At 43.3% G+C, this 22,831-nt stretch overlaps 1 protein-coding gene and 1 long non-coding RNA gene across 2 annotated transcripts; both read left to right on the forward strand.

The window, feature by feature from the left end:
* Positions 1–394: 394 nt before the first annotated feature.
* Positions 395–6,098, forward strand: LOC124026544. The gene is made up of 3 exons (XR_006837290.1): positions 395–710; positions 875–991; positions 6,041–6,098. It is a non-coding gene; the product is annotated as an uncharacterized LOC124026544 (long non-coding RNA).
* Positions 6,099–6,105: 7 nt separating this feature from the next.
* Positions 6,106–22,614, forward strand: LOC124026543 (stonustoxin subunit beta-like). The gene is made up of 5 exons (XM_046339458.1): positions 6,106–6,213; positions 18,313–18,359; positions 21,552–22,281; positions 22,367–22,489; positions 22,575–22,614. The coding sequence occupies exons 1-5, from the start codon at positions 6,200–6,202 to the stop codon at positions 22,612–22,614; spliced, it is 954 nt and encodes a 317-aa protein (XP_046195414.1). The 5' UTR covers positions 6,106–6,199.
* The last annotated feature ends 217 nt before the right edge of the window (positions 22,615–22,831 follow it).

A 22,831-nucleotide genomic window follows, 5' to 3' on the forward strand; every position in this document is an offset into this window, starting at 1 on the left:
CACCTCACTGTCTAAATAGATATGGTGTGGACTGTATACTCAATACAATCTAAATCTGAAACCTCACTGTCTAAATAGATATGTTGTGGACTGTATACTCAATACAATCTAAATCTGATACCTCACTGTCTAAATAGATATGGTGTGGACTGTATACTCAATACAATCTAAATCTGATACCTCACTGTCTAAATAGATATGTTGTGGACTGTATACTCAATACAATCTAAATCTGATACCTCACTGTCTAAATAGATATGGTGTGGACTGTATACTCAATACAATCTAAATCTGATACCTCACAGTCTAAATAGATATGGTGTAGACTGTATACTCAATACAATCTAAATCTGATACCTCACTGTCTAAATAGATATGGTGTGGACTGTATACTCAATACAATTTAAATCTGATTCCTCACTGTCTGTCTTTTGACTGATACTGCTTTTACTCAAATATTTGTTAATATGCATGTTTCTATCTACAAGCAATACTTGGAAAATGTGTCATTTATAATAATGATACATTCATAAATGAATAGATATGGCAGGTTTCAGGACACTGATATATCTGAACATTAAAAAAAGATATACTGTTCCATTCTTCACCTCCAAAGAATAGCAGTGTGATTTTAATATGATTTGACTCTGCAGACTGTCAGGCTGTGGACTCACAGAGGAAGGCTGTGCTTCTCTGGTCTCAGCTCTGAGGTCAAACCCAACACGTTATTTGTGGTCTGGTAACAGTGTAAGCAGGGAAAGCTAAGTGTAACATTTTAATACAACCTGTCTGTCATTGTATGTCTTCTGTGTTTCAGACTCACTGGCTGTAAACTCAGAAACACATCCTGTAAAGAGTTGGCCTCAGTTCTCAGTTCAAACCCCTCACACCTCAGAGAGCTGGATCTGAGTAACAATGACCTGAAGGATTCAGGAGTGAGGCTGCTCTCTGCTGGACTGGGGAATCCCCACTGTAAACTGGAGACTCTGAGGTCAGTATTCCTGTAGTTGGTCAACAAGTGATAACTGTTCACCAGATCCACATGTGTTTACCAGGCACACATAGTCCACACCATATGTGTTTGGACAGTGAAGATTACAGTTTTAAATGTGGTGCTTTGCTCCAGCATTTTGAATTTGAGATATAATGTTTCATATTAGGAGACAGTACAGAATGTCACCTTTTATTTGAGGGAATTCATACATATATTTTACCGTTTAGGTATGAATAGTGAAAAATGATTAATTTATTTTATTTTTATTTTTTATTTCATCTTTATTTAACCAGGTAGGCTAGTTGAGAACAAGTTCTCATTTGCAACTGCGACCTGGCCAAGATAAAGCATAGCAGTGTGAACAGACAACACAGAGTTACACATGGAGTAAACAATTAACAAGTCAATAACACAGTAGAGGAGTCTATATACATTGTGTGCAAAAGGCATGAGGAGGTAGGCGAATAATTACAATTTTGCAGATTAACACTGGAGTGATAAATAATCAGATGGTCATGTGCAGGTATAGATATTGGTGTGCAAAAGAGCAGAAAAGTAAATAAATATAAACAGTACGGGGATGAGGTAGGTAAAATTGGGTGGGCTATTTACCGATAGACTATGTACAGCTGCAGCGATCGGTTAGCTGCTCAGATAGCAGATGTTTGAAGTTGGTGAGGGAGATAAAAGTCTCCAACTTCAGCGATTTTTGCAATTCGTTCCAGTCACAGGCAGCAGAGAACTGGAACGAAAGGCGGCCAAATGAGGTGTTGGCTTTAGGGATGATCAGTGAGATACACCTGCTGGAGCGCGTGCTACGGATGGGTGTTGCCATCAAGACCAGTGAACTGAGATAAGGCGGAGCTTTACTTAGCATGGACTTGTAGATGACCTGGAGCCAATGGGTCTGGCGACGAATATGTAGCGAGGGCCAGCCGACTAGAGCATACAAGTCGCAGTGGTGGGTGGTATAAGGTGCTTTAGTGACAAAACGGGTGGCACTGTGATAAACTGCATCCAGTTTGCTGAGTAGAGTGTTGGAAGCAATTTTGTAGATGACATCGCCGAAGTCGAGGATCGGTAGGATAGTCAGTTTTACTAGGGTAAGTTTGGCGGCGTGAGTGAAGGAGGCTTTGTTGCGGAATAGAAAGTCGATTCTAGTTTTGATTTTAGATTGGAGATGTTTGATATGAGTCTGGAAGGAGAGTTTACAGTCTAGCCAGACACCTAGGTACTTATAGATGTCTACATATTCTAGGTCGGAAACATCCAGGGTGGTGATGCTAGTCGGGCGTGCAGGTGCAGGCAGCGAGCGGTTGAAAAGCATGCATTTGGTTTTACTAGCGTTTAAGAGCAGTTGGAGGCCACGGAAGGAGTGTTGTATGGCATTGAAGCTCGTTTGGAGGTTAGATAGCACAGTGTCCAAGGACGGGCCAGAAGTATACAGAATGGTGTCGTCTGCTTAGAGGTGGATCGGGGTATCGCCCGCAGCAAGAGTAACATCATTGATATATACAGAGAAAAGAGTCTGCCCGAGAATTGAACCATGTGGCACCCCCATAGAGACTACCAGAGGACCGGACAGCACACTGAACTCTGTCTGCAAAGTAGTTGGTGAACCAGGCAAGGCAGTCATCAGAAAAACCGAGGCTACTGAGTCTGCCGATAAGAATATGGTGATTGACAGAGTCGAAAGCCTTGGCAAGGTCGATGAAGACAGCTGCACAGTACTGTCTTTTATAGATGCCAGTTATTATATCATTTGTGACCTTGAGCATGTCTGAGGTGCACCCGTGACCGGCTCGGAAACCAGATTGACTTGGCTTTCGAAGACCTTAGATAGGCAGGGCAGGATGGATATATGTCTGTAACAGTTTGGGTCCAGGGTGTCTCCCCCTTTGAAGAGGGGGATGACTGCGGCAGCTTTCCAATCCTTGGGGATCTCAGACGATATGAAAGAGAGGTTGAACAGGCTGGTAATAGGGGTTGCGACAATGGCAGCGGATAGTTTCAGAAATAGAGGGTCCGAAGTTATAGAGGCACAAATATCAGTATAAATGCTAATCTCCCCTTTTATTGGTAATAGTAGTCTCTGTTATTGGTAATGGTGAGAGGTTAGCATGTTGTGTTGTAGTCTCTGTTATTGGTAATGGTGAGAGGTTAGTATGTACTGTTGTAGCCTCTGTTATTGGTAATGGTGAGAGGTTAGCATGTTTTGTTGTAGCCTCTGTTATTGGTAATGGTGAGAGGTTAGCATGCTTTGTTGTAGCCTCTGTTATTGGTAATGGTGAGAGGTTAGCATGCTTTGTTGTAGTCTCTGTTATTGGTAATGGTGAGAGGTTAGCATGTTTTGTTGTAGTCTCTGTTATTGGTAATGGTGAGAGGTTAGTATGTTTTGTTGTTGTAATAATAATAATAATAGTCTCTGTTATTGGTAATGGTGAGAGGTTAGCATGTTTTGTTGTAGTTTCTGTTATTGGTAATGGTGAGAGGTTAGTATGTTTTGTTGTTGTCTCTGTTATTGGTAATGGTGAGAGGTTAGTATGTTTTGTTGTTGTCTCTGTTATTGGTAATGGTGAGAGGTTAGTATGTTTTGTTGTGGTCTCTGTTATTGGTAATGGTGAGAGGTTAGCATGTTTTGTTGTAGCCTCTGTTATTGGTAATGGTGAGAGGTTAGCATGCTTTGTTGTAGCCTCTGTTATTGGTAATGGTGAGAGGTTAGCATGTTTTGTTGTAGCCTCTGTTATTGGTAATGGTGAGAGGTTAGCATGCTTTGTTGTAGCCTCTGTTATTGGTAATGGTGAGAGGTTAGCATGCTTTGTTGTAATCTCTGTTATTGGTAATGGTGAGAGGTTAGCATGTTTTGTTGTAGCCTCTGTTATTGGTAATGGTGAGAGGTTAGCATGTTTTGTTGTAGCCTCTGTTATTGGTAATGGTGAGAGGTTAGCATGTTTTGTTGTAGTCTCTGTTATTGGTAATGGTGAGAGGTTAGCATGTTTTGTTGTAGTCTCTGTTATTGGTAATGGTGAGAGGTTAGCATGTTTTGTTGTAGAATCTCTTATTGGTAATGGTGAGAGGTTAGCATGTTTTGTTGTAGCCTCTGTTATTGGTAATGGTGAGAGGTTAGCATGTTTTGTTGTATTCTCTGTTATTGGTAATGGTGAGAGGTTAGCATGTTTTGTTGTAGCCTCTGTTATTGGTAATGGTGAGAGGTTAGCATGTTTTGTTGTAGCCTCTGTTATTGGTAATGGTGAGAGGTTAGCATGTTTTGTTGTAGCCTCTGTTATTGGTAATGGTGAGAGGTTAGCATGTTTTGTTGTAGTCTCTGTTATTGGTAATGGTGAGAGGTTAGCATGTTTTGTTGTAGCCTCTGTTATTGGTAATGGTGAGAGGTTAGCATGTTTTGTTGTAGCCTCTGTTATTGGTAATGGTGAGAGGTTAGCATGTTTTGTTGTAGTCTCTGTTATTGGTAATGGTGAGAGGTTAGCATGTTTTGTTGTAGCCTCTGTTATTGGTAATGGTGAGAGGTTAGCATGTTTTGTTGTAGCCTCTGTTATTGGTAATGGTGAGAGGTTAGCATGTTTTGTTGTAGTCTCTGTTATTGGTAATGGTGAGAGGTTAGCATGTTTTGTTGTAGCCTCTGTTATTGGTAATGGTGAGAGGTTAGCATGTGTTGTTGTAGCCTCTGTTATTGGTAATGGTGAGAGGTTAGCATGTTTTGTTGTAGCCTCTCTTATTGGTAATGGTGAGAGATTAGCATGTGTTGTTGTAGTCTGTTATTTGTAATGGTGAGAGGTTAGCATGTTTTGTTGTAGCCTCTCTTATTGGTAATGGTGAGAGATTAGCATGTGTTGTTGTAGTCTGTTATTTGTAATGGTGAGAGGTTAGCATGTTTTGTTGTAGCCTCTGTAACTTTCTCACTCATTATTATTCATGATATTTCATGATTTTTCTCAGGCTTGATGTTCATTGTGTTCAAGGAATTTGGGAGCAAATTATAAAAGAACTTTTGACTAATTATAAAAGTGAATTGTTATGTCTTTAAATACTTCAAATGGGACTAGATTCATAAAGTTTCATTTCTAAAGGTTGAAACAGATATGTATTAAAATATTCTAAAATTAATTGTTATTCATGATTCATTCATGATGACAGAATTTGAATTTATTTGAAAGGTGATGTATCTAAACATTTTGAAAAAATATACTGCCACTATTTTCACCTCCATTTCACCTCCATCATAATATGATTTGACTCTTTGCAGGCTGTCAGGCTGTCTAGTCACAGCCGAAGACATAGATATGGTGTGGACTGTATACTCAATACAATCTAAATCTGATACCTCACTGTCTAAATAGATATGGTGTGGACTGTATACTCAATACAATCTAAATCTGATACCTCACTGTCTAAATAGATATGGTGTGGACTGTACTCAATACAATCTAAATCTGATACCTCACTGTCTAAATAGATATGGTGTGGACTGTATACTCAATACAATCTAAATCTGATACCTCACTGTCTAAATAGATATGGTGTGGACTGTATACTCAATACAATCTAAATCTGATACCTCACTGTCTAAATAGATATGGTGTGGACTGTATACTCAATACAATCTAAATCTGATACCTCACTGTCTAAATAGATATGGTGTGGACTGTATACTCAATACAATCTAAATCTGATACCTCACTGTCTAAATAGATATGATGTGGACTGTATACTCAATACAATTTTGATACCTCACTGTCTAAATAGATATGATGTGGACTGTATACTCAATACAATCTAAATCTGATACCTCACTGTCTGTCTTCTGACTGATACTGCTTTTTAAACTGGTCTGGTTAGTCTACTATAATATTTGTACTATACATGTTTCTATCCTCATGTAATGATTTGATCATTTGTCATTTTTAATGATGATACGTACATTTACGAATAGATATGGAAGGTTCCATATGTTGAAAAAATATACTGCCACTATTTTCACCACCAAAGAATAGCAGTGTGATTTTAATATGATTTGACTCTTTGCAGGCTGTCAGGCTGTCGAGTCACAGAGGAAGGCTGTGCTTCTCTGGTCTCAGCTCTGAGGCAAACCCCTCACACCTGAGAGAGCTGGACCTGAGCTACAATCACCCAGGAGACTCAGGAGTCAGACTGCTCTCTGCTGGACTGGAGGATCCACACTGCAGAATGGAGAAACTCAAGTATGAAGAGGGTTTATGTCAATGTTCATATCAGACATGTTTGACTTATCAGGCTAGTTAAGACAAACATTCTGACCACCACTTGGACAAAGTTAGATACTGACACACTGGACTCACACACAAAGGAAACACAAACTAGACACGCACACTGGACACAAACACACACACAATGAACACACACATACACACAGGACATTCGTACCAATGATTGACCCTGTGTGTGTGTCCAGTGTGCGTGTGTGTGTGTGTGTGTGTGTGTGTGTGTGTGTGTGTGTGTGTGTGTGTGTGTGTGTGTGTGTGTGTGTGTGTGTGTGTGTGTGTGTGTGTGTGTGTGTGTGTGTGTGTGTGTGTGTGTGTGTATATGTTCAGGTGTATCCCTCAATGACTGTCTGTTCTTCTGCTTACCGCTACAGTGTGGAACATGGTGGAGAGAACAGAATGAAACCTGGACTTAGAAAATGTGAGTGTTGACTGCTGTGAAGAATATGACTAAGAATAAGTCTTAATTCAAGTTAAGTCAAAGTCAAAGACCATCATCATTACTGACTTGGTCATATTAAATATCAGCTGTAGTTCTACAGAAGCAGAAATCAGGGACACCAAAGTTTACAAAGAGTTGATTTGACTGTGTGTGTGTGTGTGTGTGTGTGTGTGTGTGTGTGTGTGTGTGTGTGTGTGTGTGTGTGTGTGTGTGTGTGTGTGTGTGTGTGTGGTGTGTGTGTGTGTGTGTGTGTGTGTGTGTGTGTGTGTGTGTGTGTGTGTGTGTGTGTGTGTGTGTGTGTGTGTGTGTAATTAATGGGAATAAGTGTGTTTTATATTACCATACAGTATAACATATGATCATTCAACAAGTCTCAAGTTACATTAACTTCTCCTTTTGATACCTAGAAACATCTACATTAAATTAATTAGTGAAAAGTGAGTTAACATTCTAATGTGAATGATGATGATTTCTAATATTGTGTCTGGTTTCATCCATCAGATGTCTGTGATCTCACACTGGACCCAAACACAGTAAACAGACGCCTCTCTCTGTCTGAGGAGAACAGAAAGGTGACATGGAGGAGAGAGGAGCAGCCGTATCCTGATCACCCAGAGAGATTTGAGGTCTGTAAACAGGTGCTGTGTAGAGAGGGTCTGACTGGGCGCTGTTACTGGGAGGTAGAGTGGAGTGGGGGAGGGGCTGATATAGGAGTGACATATAAAGGAATCAACAGGAGAGGAGGGGATGACTGTTGGCTTGGATGGAATGACAAGTCCTGGAATCTGTTCTGCTCTGACAACAGTTACATTGCCTGTCACAATAATAATCCCACTACCATAGACGTCCCGTCCTCCAGATCCCACAGAGTAGGAGTGTATCTGGACTGGCCAGCCGGCACTCTGTCCTTCTATAGAGCCTCCTCTGACACACTGACCCACCTGATCACATTCACCTCCACATTCACTGAGCCCCTCTACCCAGGGTTCGGGGTTTGGGGTGATGACTCCTCAGTGTCCCTGTAAATACACACACACACACACACACTTTGGACACACACAAACACACACTGGACACACACACACTGGGCACACACGCGCACACACACACACACACTGGACACACACACGCTGGACACACACGCTGGACACGCACACACACGCTGGACACGCACACACACGCTGGACACACACACACACGCACACACTCTGGACACACACACACACTCTGGACACACACACACACACACTCTGGACACACACACCGGACACACTCACACTCTGGACACACACACGCTGGACACACACACACACACACGCACACACACACACACACACACACACACACACTCTGGACACACACACACACACACTCTGGACACACACACCGGACACACTCACACTCTGGACACACACACACACGCTGGACACACACACACGCTGGACACACACACACACACACACGCTGGAAACACACACACACACACACACACACACTGGACATAGACACACACATGCACACACACACAGGACACACACATACAGGACACACACCCACGTCTACTTCACTGTGTTATGAGGGAACTTATGCTTGTTATGTCACCTCTGTAACCAGGTATCAAACATACTGACCTTTCTGACCCTGTCCCATGGCCCTACTTTACTGTGTTATAATGGACCTTATGCTTGTTATGTCACCTCTGTAACCAGTTATCAAACATACTGACCTTTCAGACCCTGTCCCATGGTCCTACTTCACTGTGTTATAATGACCTTTCTGACCCTGTCCCATGGTCCTACTTTACTGTGTTATAATGGACCTCATGCTTGTTATGTCACCTCTGTAACCAGGCATCAAACATACTGACCTTTCTGACCCTGTCCCATGGTCCTACTTTCTAGAACGGAACATTTAAAGTCCTCTGAGTTTCGTTTACTGTCCATTTTACTTATGTATGATGTATTTGTTGTGTATTGGGGTTGTGCCGCAGAGCATCATGGGGGTTTGTATGTGTTGAGATGATCACGTTCCAGATAAATGGTTGAACTGATTCCTGTCTCCCGTCTCATCATTATTGAATTGTTATACAGACGTGGTTATGAAACCAACAAAACATAACAACAGATTGGTGATGAGACTGAATCTACAGGAACTATTCTGTCTGGAAGAAGATGGTTTTTACAATTGTTTGAAACTGTTATTTTCTGTGGTTCAGTCTAGGCTAATGTTAGCACAGTGTATTACTAGCACAGGCAAGTGCAGAGTTGAGCTAGTTAAGAGAGAGATGTAACATCGTCTTGGAAAAGGACCCGAGACGGATGCCAGGTCTGTAAAACAACTTGATTACCTCTCTAGGGTACGTGGGACTCTAACGTCCCACCTGACCAACATCCAGTGAAAGGGTGCCAAATTCAAACAACAGAAATCTCATAATTTAAATTACTAAAACATACAAGTATTATATGCCATTTTAAAGCTAATTGATTCTAGCCATCCCGGATCCGGGATCGTGAATACAGCCTCAAGCTCATTACCATAACGCAACGTTAACTATTCATGAAAATCGCAAATGAAATTAAATAAATATATTTGCTCTCAAGCTTAGCCTTTTGTTAACAACACTGTCATCTCAGATTTTCAAAATATACTTTTGAACCATAGCTAAACAAGCATTTGTGTAAGAGCCTAGCATAGCATTTAGCCTAGCATTCAGCATGCAACATTTTCACAAAAACAAGAAAAGCATTCAAATAAAATAATTTACCTTTGAAGAACTTCAGATGTTTTCAATGAGGAGACTCTCAGTTAGATAGCAAATGTTCCGTTCTTCCAAAAATATTATTTGTGTAGGACAAATCGCTCCGTTTTGTTCATCACGTTTAGCTACGAAAAAAACCTGTATCCAGGAGTGTAATTATCCCCGCAGCTCATTAGCATAACGCAACGTTAACTATTCATGAAAATCGCAAATGAAATGAAATAAATATATTAGCTCTCAAGCTTAGCCTTTTGTTAACAACACTGTCATCTCAGATTTTCAATATATGCTTTTGAACCAAGGCTAAACAAGCATTTGTGTAACAGTATTGATAGCCTAGCATAGCATTTAGCCTAGCATTCAGCAGACAACATTTTCACAAAAACAAGAAAAGCATTCAAATAAAATCATTTATCTTTGAAGAACTTCAGATGTTTTCAATGAGGAGACTCTCAGTTGGATAGCAAATGTTCAGTTTTTACAAAAATATTATTTGTGTAGACAAATCGCTCTGTTTTCTTCATCACGTTTGGGTAAGAAAAAACCCGAAAATTAAGTCATTACAACGCAAACTGTTTTTTCCAAATTAACTCCATAATATCGACGGAAACATGGCAAACATTGTTTAGAATCAATCCTTAAGGTGTTTTTCACATATCTATCGATGATAAATCATTCGTGGCAGTTTCTCCTCTGAAGAAATGGATGGACCAAGAGATTACGCAATAATTTTGACGCAGGACACTGGGCGGACACCTGGTAAATATAGTCTCTTATGGTCAATCTTCCAATGATATGCCTACAAATACGTCACAATGCTGCAGACATCTTGGGGAAACGACAGAAAGGGCAGGCTCATTGCTGGCTCATTCACAGCCATACAAGGAGACATTGAAACACAGCGCCTTCAGAATCTGGGGCATTTCCTGTATGAAACTTGATCTTGGTTTCGCCTGTAGCATTAGTTCTGGGGCACTCACAGACAATATCTTTGCAGTTTTGGAAACTAGTTATTTCTTTCCAAAGCTGTCAATTACATGCATAGTCAAGCATCTTTTCGTGACAAAATATCTTGTTTAAAACGGGAACGTTTTTTATCCAAAAATTAAAAGACCGCCCCCTATCTCGAAGAAGTTAATCCCACCACAGTGTCCGATTTCAAAAAGGCTTTACGACGAAAGCACACCATGCGATTATGTTAGGTCTGCACCTACTCATGTCGTGGAAAATCGGTTCAAATATAACACTTACAAGAACTTGTGAAATCAAATAGGCTTTTAATACAAAGTATTAACAAAGTATACACACCGCTTCCCAGAGCCCCGGCTCCTGTCTTTATCCACATATAGCATATGGGTCCAACCCATGTGCAAATAAACATACTTCCCCTAATTCTCCTGCCACCATTATCTTTTTAGTTCAGGCTTCCTGCTTGTTTACGCCCAATAACGCCCATATCTGCTTTCAGTTAGATTATAATGGTGGCAAGACCCTTGCTTGTCCTAAAAATAATATACGTCCATCTATTCTATAGACCTATGCTTTGGCCCTGTATTTAGCTTAATGCGTTCTTTGTTATGTGTGTCCTTATCAGGATCAGCAGACTATGTGTCTCCTCTATCTTTAGTGTGTCCAGTTGTCCTAGGCGCCTATGTGCCGCCTTCTCTTTGTGTGGTCTGTTTTTAATGTTCAGCTGTCCTATACACCTATGTGTTATCTATGTGTCTCATTTACTCCCACAAATCCCTCCTCTGGGGCTAATTAGCCCCATACTAATACAAATATGAATCTAGGATGGTGAATGAGAATACCTATGATGGACAATAAAATACAAAAGCAGAGTAAAGCATATAAACCAACTGACCCAAACATCTCCAAATTATTAATACTAAATAGGAGTAAAAGATCCAATTAGAAACATTAAAGAAAACCTAACTAGACCAAACATCTCTAGTAATTCATAAGAGTAAAATATCTAATTCGGTATAGAAATAATAAAAATAATATATTACATTTTGATGAAGCATGAGCATGTAGGTACATAGCCTTGCCTGAAACCAGATATATTCATTGATATACCTATCTAAAAATTTCAACCAAACATACAAAAACACAAGGCCGTGAGCAAAAATAGATATACTAAATCCTGACATAGGAGTACAATCCTCATCCCTACAAATGTTACTGTTAATGTTCCTCTTTGACATTTTGTGCAAAACAGGGGGTCATCGTGATGATCATGGCCCTCCACTTTATATTTTGTGCACCACTTGCACTTACTGCGCAAATGACACTTTTTGTGGACATGTGCCAGTAGACATTCCTCAGAATTTGGGAAGACAGCATCTACAGGTAGACCATCTTTAGGAAAACCATGGCAAGCGTAACCACCTCCAGGGACCACTCCATACAGGCAGTTTGGATTACCGAAGGGGCAGTCAAGGGGTCCACCGACCGCATTGCATGACTGTCCATTTCTATCAGTATAGTGGCCTGGGCTACCCGGCACAGGATTAACTATCACCGGAGGGTCAGCTCTTCTTACAGACATCTGTTTAACCGTTGTCTGGACCACAAATGATTTTATCAAGGGTAAAACACAACAGAACACAATACCCAGAGCCAATAACCCTCCAACCAGCATAATGGCCATCCTAGCAAACATAGCTCCCCATTTTCCCAATGCTAGGTCTAACCAATCCCAAACATGAGAGTCAACCCCAGCATTTGCCTTAACCTCTGCTCGTAACCCTTTAAGTTTAGCCATAGCGATTGCAAAGGATCCATTAGGCGCAGTGTTATTAGGAATAAAGGTGCAACAATCATCCCCGAACATAACACAAACTCCACCCTTCTCTGCCAAAAGCCAATTGAGAGCATGTCTATTTTGCCAAGACATTTTACTGGTAGCCTGTACCTGTTCCCCCAACGCCGTTAGAGCCGAGTCAGTATAGTTAATGAATCTCTGTTGGTTATAGTACATATAATTAATCCACTCTAAGTTCTTATTTGGTGTTATCCACAAAAATATAGATTCAAATCCAGATTTAACTTCATCTCTTGCCTTGAACTCCCGAGGTACCTCTCTAGGCTGTCCAATTGCATCAAGGTATACCTCAGTGTCTTTCTCATACGCCCTCTTAACTCTAGAGTTAACATAGTCATCATGGGGTGATTCAATAATGGTTACCTTTTGAATTGCTCTAACTAAGGTACAAAGACCCGTCCATCCATCTGGCAGTACATTCAACAGTTTGTTATTTCCACACATCCAGAAACTATCAACACCTCTGTCCTGATGTTTTAGCATAATAAGAGATGGCGCAACCTGAGTTATTGTACCACACACCCCTTTTCTATGCATTATCAACCCTTGATCTTTATTTCTACGAACCCCTGCAGTCTCTAGTACCCAAATAGTATCACATTCTACAGTGGTGTTTCCTACATCAATACCTTCGGTGTTATGGCTGTAAAAACATTCATATTTTCCTTTAACCACAGTAATTCTGTCTAACTGAGGTCCATTTAATTCAGTTCTAATGTTATAGACAGCACAATCCTTGTCTCCCAACCCAGTCTCATTTAATATGGTTCTGCCTCTAGTGATCCCCTTAGCAATCCTACATTCTATGTCACACAAGGGAATAGAATACTTTGTCTTGGTACAATGATAATTTTTCCAATTCACACAGTTTTTAAATGATGCTGGTTCAGGAACTATTATGAGATCCGACAAAGGTGATTTACTACACAAAATACAATTCTGTTTGTTTGCCGTATACTTCGCCCATTTGTACCACATTTTTGTACCATTCGTATTTCACCTCTTCTTCCTGTGTGGTGTCCTTGAGTGGTTCTGAGTCTGATATGTCTAGGTCTGTCATCTTTGCAATGTCTTTGTCTTGAGGTAGGTCATTAGAGTTTGTCAAAAGTTCCAAATCTCCTTAAAGAATCCTTTTGTCTCTGATCTGTCAGGTTTCTTTGTGGTTACCGTGGTCTGCTTGGTAAGAGCAGTTGATGTCATCTTAGTGGTAGTTGCTGTGGTCGTTACAGCAGCTGCCACCGTTGTTATCGTTGCTTTGGTTGTCACCAGCTGTTCTCGTTCAGGTGCTGGCACAGGACCCAATTTGACATATTTCATACTGTTCCCTTCACTTAGTCCTGTTCTTGCTATTTCAATTACAAATTCTTCACCCTCTGCTGGTGTTATCTCATTTATGCTAAACTCCCAGCCTTCCTCATATTTGGTTACTCTCAGGTCACACCCTTTGGGGTCCCAAACAGCTTCTCCCTTTGTTATATGATGCGTCCATCCACAGAGTGGCTCCTCTGGTGGGGGTTTCTTCTTCCATACCGAAACTGTCCTCTGTTCCCCTGGTTCTGTTAGAAGTTGTGGCAGAACATAAAATTTAAACCTGTCAAAAAATCCTGTCTTTTTACCTCGTTCGACAGGTTCCTCTCGTCTCTTCCTGCTTTTATCATTTATCTTGATCGTGAGTGCGTGCATCATCTCCTGTAAGTATATGGCTTTGTGTATTTTGGTTAGATACATCACATACGATTTCAATTCACTTTGCAATATATCTAAGGAGGGACCTTTATACAGTCCTCCTAACATTGGTATTGGCATGGGTCGACCCGTAAGCATTTCATGCGGCGAGAGGTGCGTGTTTCTGTTAGTTCCATGCGACAACTCATTAGTGCAAGCGGCAAAGCATCCACCCAATTGAGTCCTGTAGATCCACAGATCTTTGTTATCTTGTTTTTCAGGGTCCCGTTAACTCTTTCAACCATCCCCTGCGATTGGGGATGATAGACACATCCCAACCTTTGTTTCATCCTTAGCTGCTGTATTATTGTTTTTACAACTTTTTGTATAAACGCTGAACCATTGTCTGAGCTAATTTCGGACGGAATCCCAAACCTGGGAATTACTTCTGTTGATAAGAATTTTATCACTGTTCCTGACCCCTGATCCACCGATGGTATTGCTTCTACCCATCTACTGAACCTGTCTATGATAACTAACATGTACCTTTTACCCCGTATAGGTTTTATCATGTCTACATAGTCCATCACGATGTGTCTAAACAGGCCTTCTGGAACCGGTATGCGACCTGTAGGCGTAGTTAAACCTTTACGTATGTTGTTTTCTGCACATATTTCACATTTTGACAAAATCTCATCTACTGTTGCCTGTAGATAAGGTGACCAAAAACCTTGTTTTTTGATTTTTCTTATCACCTCCCCCCTTGCACAATGATCAATATCATGTGCATCATTAATCAGTAGCATTAGGAGAGTGGTGGTGGCTAATATGGCACCATCACGGTCCTTCTGTAGCTCAGTTGGTAGAGCATGGCGCTTGTAACGCCAGGGTAGTGGGTTCGATCCCCGGGACCACCCATACGTAGAATGTATGCACACATGACTGTAAGTCGCTTTGGATAAAAGCGTCTGCTAAATGGCATATATTATTATATTATTATTATTATTATTCTCCATATCCCATGTCTATCAACAGAGGCCCTCGTCTGTAGCCAGGTATTTTGTTCAGTTATTCCAGCCTGATCCTGAATTTGAATTAGCTCAGCAGGAGATGTAATAGGTGCAATAGCAACCATGTCCATCAATGGTGCAATGAGAATTGGGACAATACATTTGGATGCTTTTTTGGCAGCTTCATCTGCTGCATTATTGCCCCTAATTACAAAATCATTGCCTTTTTTGTGCGCTTGACATTTGATTATTGCTAGTTTCCAAGGGTACATTAATGCTGTCATTAATTTAACAATGTGTGCTTGATGTTGGATGGGAGTTTCATCGCTCTTTTTAAATCCTCTCTGTTTCCAAACTGCACCAAACAAATGACATACGCCATGTGCGTAAGCGGAATCAGTATAGATATTAACCGTTTTACCTCTTCCTAGCACACATGCTGCAGTCAGAGCCTGTAATTCAGCTAGCTGGGCCGAGCAAGGTTGAGCACAATGTTCTAATATTTCCTCAGTGAAGGCTTTCCCCTCTTGCTTGACTACCGCAAACCCTGCATGAGTACCTGTATAATCTTTAAAGCAAGAACCATCTACAAAGTAACTTTCCAGATTATCTCCCTCTTGATCTATTAACGGAATTGATTCTAAATCAGGGCGTAATTTGGTAAATGTTAATGCCTCGGCTACACAATCGTGTGCTTCTCCTTCAAAATCAAATGGCATCCTTTCTGCTGGATTCACAGTGCTACATCTTTTAATGAGAACGTCTGGATACATGAGCAAGCCCATATAATCCATCGTCCTTGCATTAGTTAACACGAATTTTCCCTGCTCTATCAACTCCACTATTTTATGATGAGTGCTGATAATCACGGGGTACCCCATGGTTATCGTTGACACTTTGTCATATGCATAATTCAACGCTGCCAATCCTTGATAACACGGTGGGTATCCCTGGGCTACCGGATCTAGTTTAGAGCTGTAATAGGCAATAGGTTGTTTCTTCCTACCGCTACATGTTTCTTGCATAAGAACAGCTGCTGCATAGTTGTTGCACCTGTTTGCTACGTATAACAGGAATGGTTTGGTGTAATCTGGGGTTGCTAGAGCTGGTGCTGTTTGCATCTCAGTCTTCGAAAGCAACCAACGCATCAGTGTTCCAATCTAGTCTTGCTCTTAGATTAAGCTGTCCAGCTTCTTTCATTATTTCTCTCAGGGGAGCTGTTTTGACTACATCCTCTTCTATCCAATCTGAACTGAACCCTGTCATTCCCAAAAAGGTCATCATCTGAGCTACTGTTTGTGGCAAAGGTGCTTTACTAATACCTTCTAACTGTCCTGGAGCTATGGCTTTAGTCCCATGAGCTATTGTTCTTCCTAAATACTCAACTTGAGGTTGGCAGTACTGTAGTTTTGTTCTAGAGACTTTGTGTCCCCCCCTCAGCTAGTTGCTGCAGTACTTTTAGTGAGTCTGAATGACATTGTTCCAAAGTTGAGGCACAGATCAACAGGTCATCCACATATTGAATCAGTGTGCCATCTAATATTAATTCCTCCAAATCAGCTCTCAATATCTGATTGAAAAAATGCGGACTGTGCTTAAAGCCTTGTGGCGTTCTAGTATAAGACAGAGTTTTACCCCTATACCTAAACGCAAACAAATGTCTGCACTCCTCTGCCAGGGGTACACTAAAAAACGCTCCACATAGGTCAATAACCGTAAAGTATTTGGCATCCGGGGGAACATTGGTCAACAGCGTGTGAGGGTTTGGGACTTCAGCAGGACAATCCTGAGCTATGTCATTTACAGCGTGTGAGGGTTTGGGAGTTCAGCAGGACAATCCTGAGCTATGTCATTTACAGCTCTTAAGTCATGGACCAGTCTCCATTTTTTACCATCGGCTTTAACAAATCTCAAGTTACCTTAACTTCTCCTTTTGATACCTAGAAACATCTACATTAAATGAATTAGTGAAAAGTGAGTTAACATTCCAATGTGAATGATGATGATTTCTAATATTGTGTCTAGCATTTTCATTGGTGTTCCTTTTGTCCAGGTGGGAAAGGGCAGTGTGGAGTGCAATAGAGATTTGTGGATCTGTTAGGACGGGTATGCAAAGTGGAGTGGGTCTAGGGTTTCTGGGATAATGATGTTGATGTGAGCCATTACCAGCCTTTTAAAGCACTCCATGGCTACAGATGTGAGTGCTACGGGTCGGTAGTCATTTAGGCAGGTTACCTTAGTGTTCTTGGGCACAGGGACTATGGTGGTCTGCTTAAAACATGTTGGTATTACAGACTCGGACAGGGAGAGGTTGAAAATGTCAGTGAAGACACTTGCCAGTTGGTCAGCACATGCTCGCAGTACACGTCCTGGTAATCCGTCTGGCCCTATGGCCTTGTGAATGTTGACCTGTTTAAAGGTCTTACTCACATCGGCTGAGGAGAACGTGATCACACAGTCTTCCAGAACAGCTGGTGCTCTCATGCATATTTCAGTGTTATTTGCCTCGAAGTGAGCATAGAAGTACTTTAGCTCATCTGGTAGGCTCGTGTCACTGTGCAGTTCTCAGCTATGCTTCCCTTTGTAGTCTAATGGTTTGCAAGCCCTGCCACATCCGACGAGCGTCAGAACCGGTGTAGTACGACTCGATCTTAGTCCTGTATTGACGCTTTGCCTGTTTGATGGTTAGTCGGAGGGCATAGCAGGATTTCTTATACGCTTAGAGTCTCTCTCCTTGAAAGTTTAGTCATAAGATACATTATGTACAAAATAAGTTACAAATATTTTTTTATTTACTGCAGCTATTTTCACCACCAAAAGAATAGCAGTGTGATTTTAATATGATTTGACTCTTTGCAGGCTGTCAGGCTGTCTAGTCACAGAGGAAGGCTGTGCTTCTCTGGTCTCAGCTCTGAGGTCAAACCCCTCACACCTGAGAGAGCTGGACCTGAGCTACAATCACCCAGGAGTCAGACTGCTCTCTGCTGGACTGGAGGATCCACACTGCAGACTGGAGAAACTCAAGTATGTAGAGGTTTTATGTCAATGTTCATATCAGACATGTTTGACTTATCAGGCTAGTTAAGACAAACATTCTTACCACCCCTTGGACGAAGTTGTGTGTGTGTGTGTGTGTGTGTGTGTGTGTGTGTGTGTGTGTGTGTGTGTGTGTGTGTGTGTGTGTGTGTGTGTGTGTGTGTGTGTGTGTGTGTGTGTGTGTGTGTGTGTGTGTGTGTGTGTGTGTGTGTGTGTGTGTGTGTGTGTGTGTGTGTGTGTGTGTGTGTGTGTGTGTGTGTGTGTGAGAGAGAGAGAGCAGGTGTATCTCAATGACTGTCTGTTCTTCTGCTTACCGCTACAGTGTGGAACATGGTGGAGAGAACAGAATGAAACCTGGGCTTAGAAAATGTGAGTGTTGACTGCTGTGAAGAATATGACTAAGAATAAGTCTTAATTCAAGTTAAGTCAAAGTCAAAGACCATCATTACTGACTTGGTCATGTTAAATATCAGCTGTAGTTCTACAGAAGCAGAAATCAGGGACACCAACATTTACAAAGAGTTGTTTTGTAAGTGTGTGTGTGTGTGTCTGTGTGTGTAATTAATGGGAATAAGTGTGTTTTTATATTACCATACAGTATAACATACTGTACTCTCTTCGTCCGCCCACGTGTTCTCGCACACCCCGAGAGCTTCTGGTCAGCGGGGTGGTGGCACCGGGATCCTCATCTCTCCCAAGTGGTCATTCTCTCTTTCTCCCCTTACCCATCTGTCTATCGCCTCCTTTGAATTCCATGCTGTCACAGTTACCAGCCCTTTCAAGCTTAACATCCTTATCATTTATCGCCCTCCAGGTTCCCTCGGAGAGTTCATCAATGAGCTTGATGCCTTGATAAGCTCCTTTCCTGAGGACGGCTCACCTCTCACAGTTCTGGGCGACTTTAACCTCCCCACGTCTACCTTTGACTCTTTCCTCTCTGCCTCCTTCTTTCCACTCCTCTCCTCTTTTGACCTCACCCTCTCACCTTCCCCCCCTACTCAAAAGGCAGGCAATACGCTCGACCTCATCTTTACTAGATGCTGTTCTTCCACTAACCTCATTGCAACTCCCCTCCAAGTCTCCGACCACTACCTTGTATCCTTTTCCCTCTCGCTCTCATCCAACACCTCCCACACTGCCCCTACTCGGATGGTATCGCGCCGTCCCAACCTTCGCTCTCTCTCCCCCGCTACTCTCTCCTCTTCCATCCTATCATCTCTTCCCTCCGCTCAAACCTTCTCCAACCTATCTCCTGATTCTGCCTCCTCAACCCTCCTCTCCACCCTCTCTGCATCCTTTGACTCTCTATGTCCCCTATCCTCCAGGCCGGCTCGGTCCTCCCCTCCCGCTCCGTGGCTCGATGACTCATTGCGAGCTCACAGAACAGGGCTCCGGGCAGCCGAGCGGAAATGGAGGAAAACTCGCCTTCCTGCGGACCTGGCATCCTTTCACTCCCTCCTCTCTACATTTTCCTCCTCTGTCTCTGCTGCTAAAGCCACTTTCTACCACGCTAAATTCCAAGCATCTGCCTCCAACCCTAGGAAGCTCTTTGCCACCTTCTCCTCCCTCCTGAATCCTCCTCCCCCTCCCCCCCCCTCCTCCCTCTCCGCAGACGACTTCGTCAACCATTTTGAAAAGAAGGTCGACGACATCCGATCCTCGTTTGCTAAGTCAAACGACACCGCTGGTTCTGCTCACACTGCCCTACCCTGTGCTCTGACCTCTTTCTCCCCTCTCTCTCCAGATGAAATCTCGCGTCTTGTGACGGCCGGCCGCCCAACAACCTGCCCGCTTGACCCTATCCCCTCCCCTCTTCTCCAGACCATTTCCGGAGACCTTCTCCCTTACCTCACCTCGCTCATCAACTCATCCCTGACCGCTGGCTACGTCCCTTCCGTCTTCAAGAGAGCGAGAGTTGCACCCCTTCTGAAAAAACCTACACTCAATCCCTCCGATGTCAACAATTACAGACCAGTATCCCTTCTTTCTTTTCTCTCCAAAACTCTTGAACGTGCCGTCCTTGGCCAGCTCTCCCGCTATCTCTCTCTGAATGACCTTCTTGATCCAAATCAGTCAGGTTTCAAGACTAGTCATTCAACTGAGACTGCTCTCCTCTGTATCACGGAGGCGCTCCGCACTGCTAAAGCTAACTCTCTCTCCTCTGCTCTCATCCTTCTAGATCTATCGGCTGCCTTCGATACTGTGAACCATCAGATCCTCCTCTCCACCCTCTCCGAGTTGGGCATCTCCGGCGCGGCCCACGCATGGATTGCGTCCTACCTGACAGGTCGCTCCTACCAGGTGGCGTGGCGAGAATCTGTCTCCTCACCACGCGCTCTCACCACTGGTGTCCCCCAGGGCTCTGTTCTAGGCCCTCTCCTATTCTCGCTATACACCAAGTCACTTGGCTCTGTCATAACCTCACATGGTCTCTCCTATCATTGCTATGCAGACGACACACAACTAATCTTCTCCTTTCCCCCTTCTGATGACCAGGTGACGAATCGCATCTCTGCATGTCTGGCAGACATATCAGTGTGTATGACGGATCACCACCTCAAGCTGAACCTCGGCAAGACGGAGCTGCTCTTCCTCCCGGGGAAGGACTGCCCGTTCCATGATCTCGCCATCACGGTTGACAACTCCATTGTGTCCTCCTCCCAGAGCGCTAAGAACCTTGGTGTGATCCTGGACAACACCCTGTCGTTCTCAACCAACATCAAGGCGGTGGCCCGCTCCTGTAGGTTCATGCTCTACAACATCCGCAGAGTACGACCCTGCCTCACACAGGAAGCGGCGCAGGTCCTAATCCAGGCACTTGTCATCTCCCGTCTGGATTACTGCAACTCGCTGTTGGCTGGGCTCCCTGCCTGTGCCATTAAACCCCTTCAACTCATCCAGAATGCCGCAGCCCGTCTGGTGTTCAACCTTCCCAAGTTCTCTCACGTCACCCCGCTCCTCCGTTCTCTCCACTGGCTTCCAGTTGAAGCTCGCATCCGCTACAAGACCATGGTGCTTGCCTACGGAGCTGTGAGGGGAACGGCACCTCAGTACCTCCAGGCTCTGATCAGGCCCTACACCCAAACAAGGGCACTGCGTTCATCCACCTCTGGCCTGCTCGCCTCCCTACCACTGAGGAAGTACAGCTCCCGCTCAGCCCAGTCAAAACTGTTCGCTGCTCTGGCCCCCCAATGGTGGAACAAACTCCCTCACGACGCCAGGACAGCGGAGTCAATCACCACCTTCCGGAGACACCTGAAACCCCACCTCTTTAAGGAATACCTAGGATAGGATAAGTATTCCCTCTCACCCCCCTTTAAGATTTAGATGCACTATTGTAAAGTGACTGTTCCACTGGATGTCATAAGGTGAATGCACCAATTTGTAAGTCGCTCTGGATAAGAGCGTCTGCTAAATGACTTAAATGTAAATGTCAAGTTACCTTAACTTCTCCTTTTGATACCTAGAAACATCTACATTAAATGAATTAGTGAAAAGTGAGTTAACATTCTAATGTGAATGATGATGATTTCTAATATTGTGTCTGGTTTCATCCATCAGATGTCTGTGATCTCACACTGGACCTAAACACAGTAAACAGACGCCTCTCTCTGTCTGAGGAGAACAGAAAGGTGACATGGAGGAGAGAGGAGCAGCCGTATCCTGATCACCCAGAGAGATTTGAGGGCTATAGACAGGTGCTTTGTAGAGAGGGTCTGACTGGGCGCTGTTACTGGGAGGGAGAATGGAGTGGGAGAAGGTCTGATATAGGAGTGACATATAAAGGAATCAACAGGAGAGGAAGGGTTGAGGACTGTGGTCTTGGATACAATGACAAGTCCTGGAGTCTGGACTGCTCTGACTACAGTTATATTGCCTGTCACAATAATAATGACACTACCATAGACGTCCGCCCCTCCAGCTCCCACAGAGTAGGAGTGTATCTGGACTGGCCAGCCGGCACTCTGTCCTTCTATAGAGCCTCCTCTGACACACTGACCCACCTGATCACATTCACCTCCACATTCACTGAGCCCCTCTATCCAGGGTTTAGGGTTCATGATGACACCTCAGTGTCCCTGTGTCATGTGGTCCCTGTGTCATGTGGTCCCTGTGTCATGTGGTCCCTGTGTCATGTGGTCCCTGTGTCATGTGGTCCCTGTGTCAGGTGGTCCCTGTGTCAGGTGGTCCCTGTGTCAGGTGGTCCCTGTATCATGTGGTCCCTGTGTCATGTGGTCCCTGTGTCAGGTGGTCCCTGTGTCAGGTGGTCCCTGTGTCATGTGGTCCCTGTGTCAGGTGGTCCCTGTGTCAGGTGGTCCCTGTGTCAGGTGGTCCCTGTGTCATGTGGTCCCTGTGTCATGTGGTCCCTGTGTCAGGTGGTCCCTGTGTCAGGTGGTCCCTGTGTCAGGTGGTCCCTGTGTCAGGTGGTCCCTGTGTCATGTGGTCCCTGTGTCATGTGGTCCCTGTGTCATGTGGTCCCTGTGTCATGTGGTCCCTGTGTCAGGTGGTCCCTGTGTCAGGTGGTCCCTGTGTCATGTGGTCCCTGTGTCATGTGGTCCCTGTGTCATGTGGTCCCTGTGTCAGGTGGTCCCTGTGTCATGTGGTCCCTGTGTCAAACACATGATGTTTCACTGTAATCAGGGTCATGTTCAGTAAGACACCCTGGAGCAACAATGTAGAATCTCTCTAGTGTGTAAACATATGATTGTATATATTCATGAATAAACACCATTGAAGTTGACAGACATTGTCAACTAGAGTCATTCATTAATAGCATGAATCACCACACTGAGTTGTTAAAACAGGTTTCATTTACAAATCATTGATCTTGTTGTTTCTTT

This window comes from Oncorhynchus gorbuscha, unplaced genomic scaffold (genome assembly GCF_021184085.1).
Source record: "Oncorhynchus gorbuscha isolate QuinsamMale2020 ecotype Even-year unplaced genomic scaffold, OgorEven_v1.0 Un_scaffold_2755, whole genome shotgun sequence".
NCBI lineage: Eukaryota > Metazoa > Chordata > Actinopteri > Salmoniformes > Salmonidae > Oncorhynchus > Oncorhynchus gorbuscha.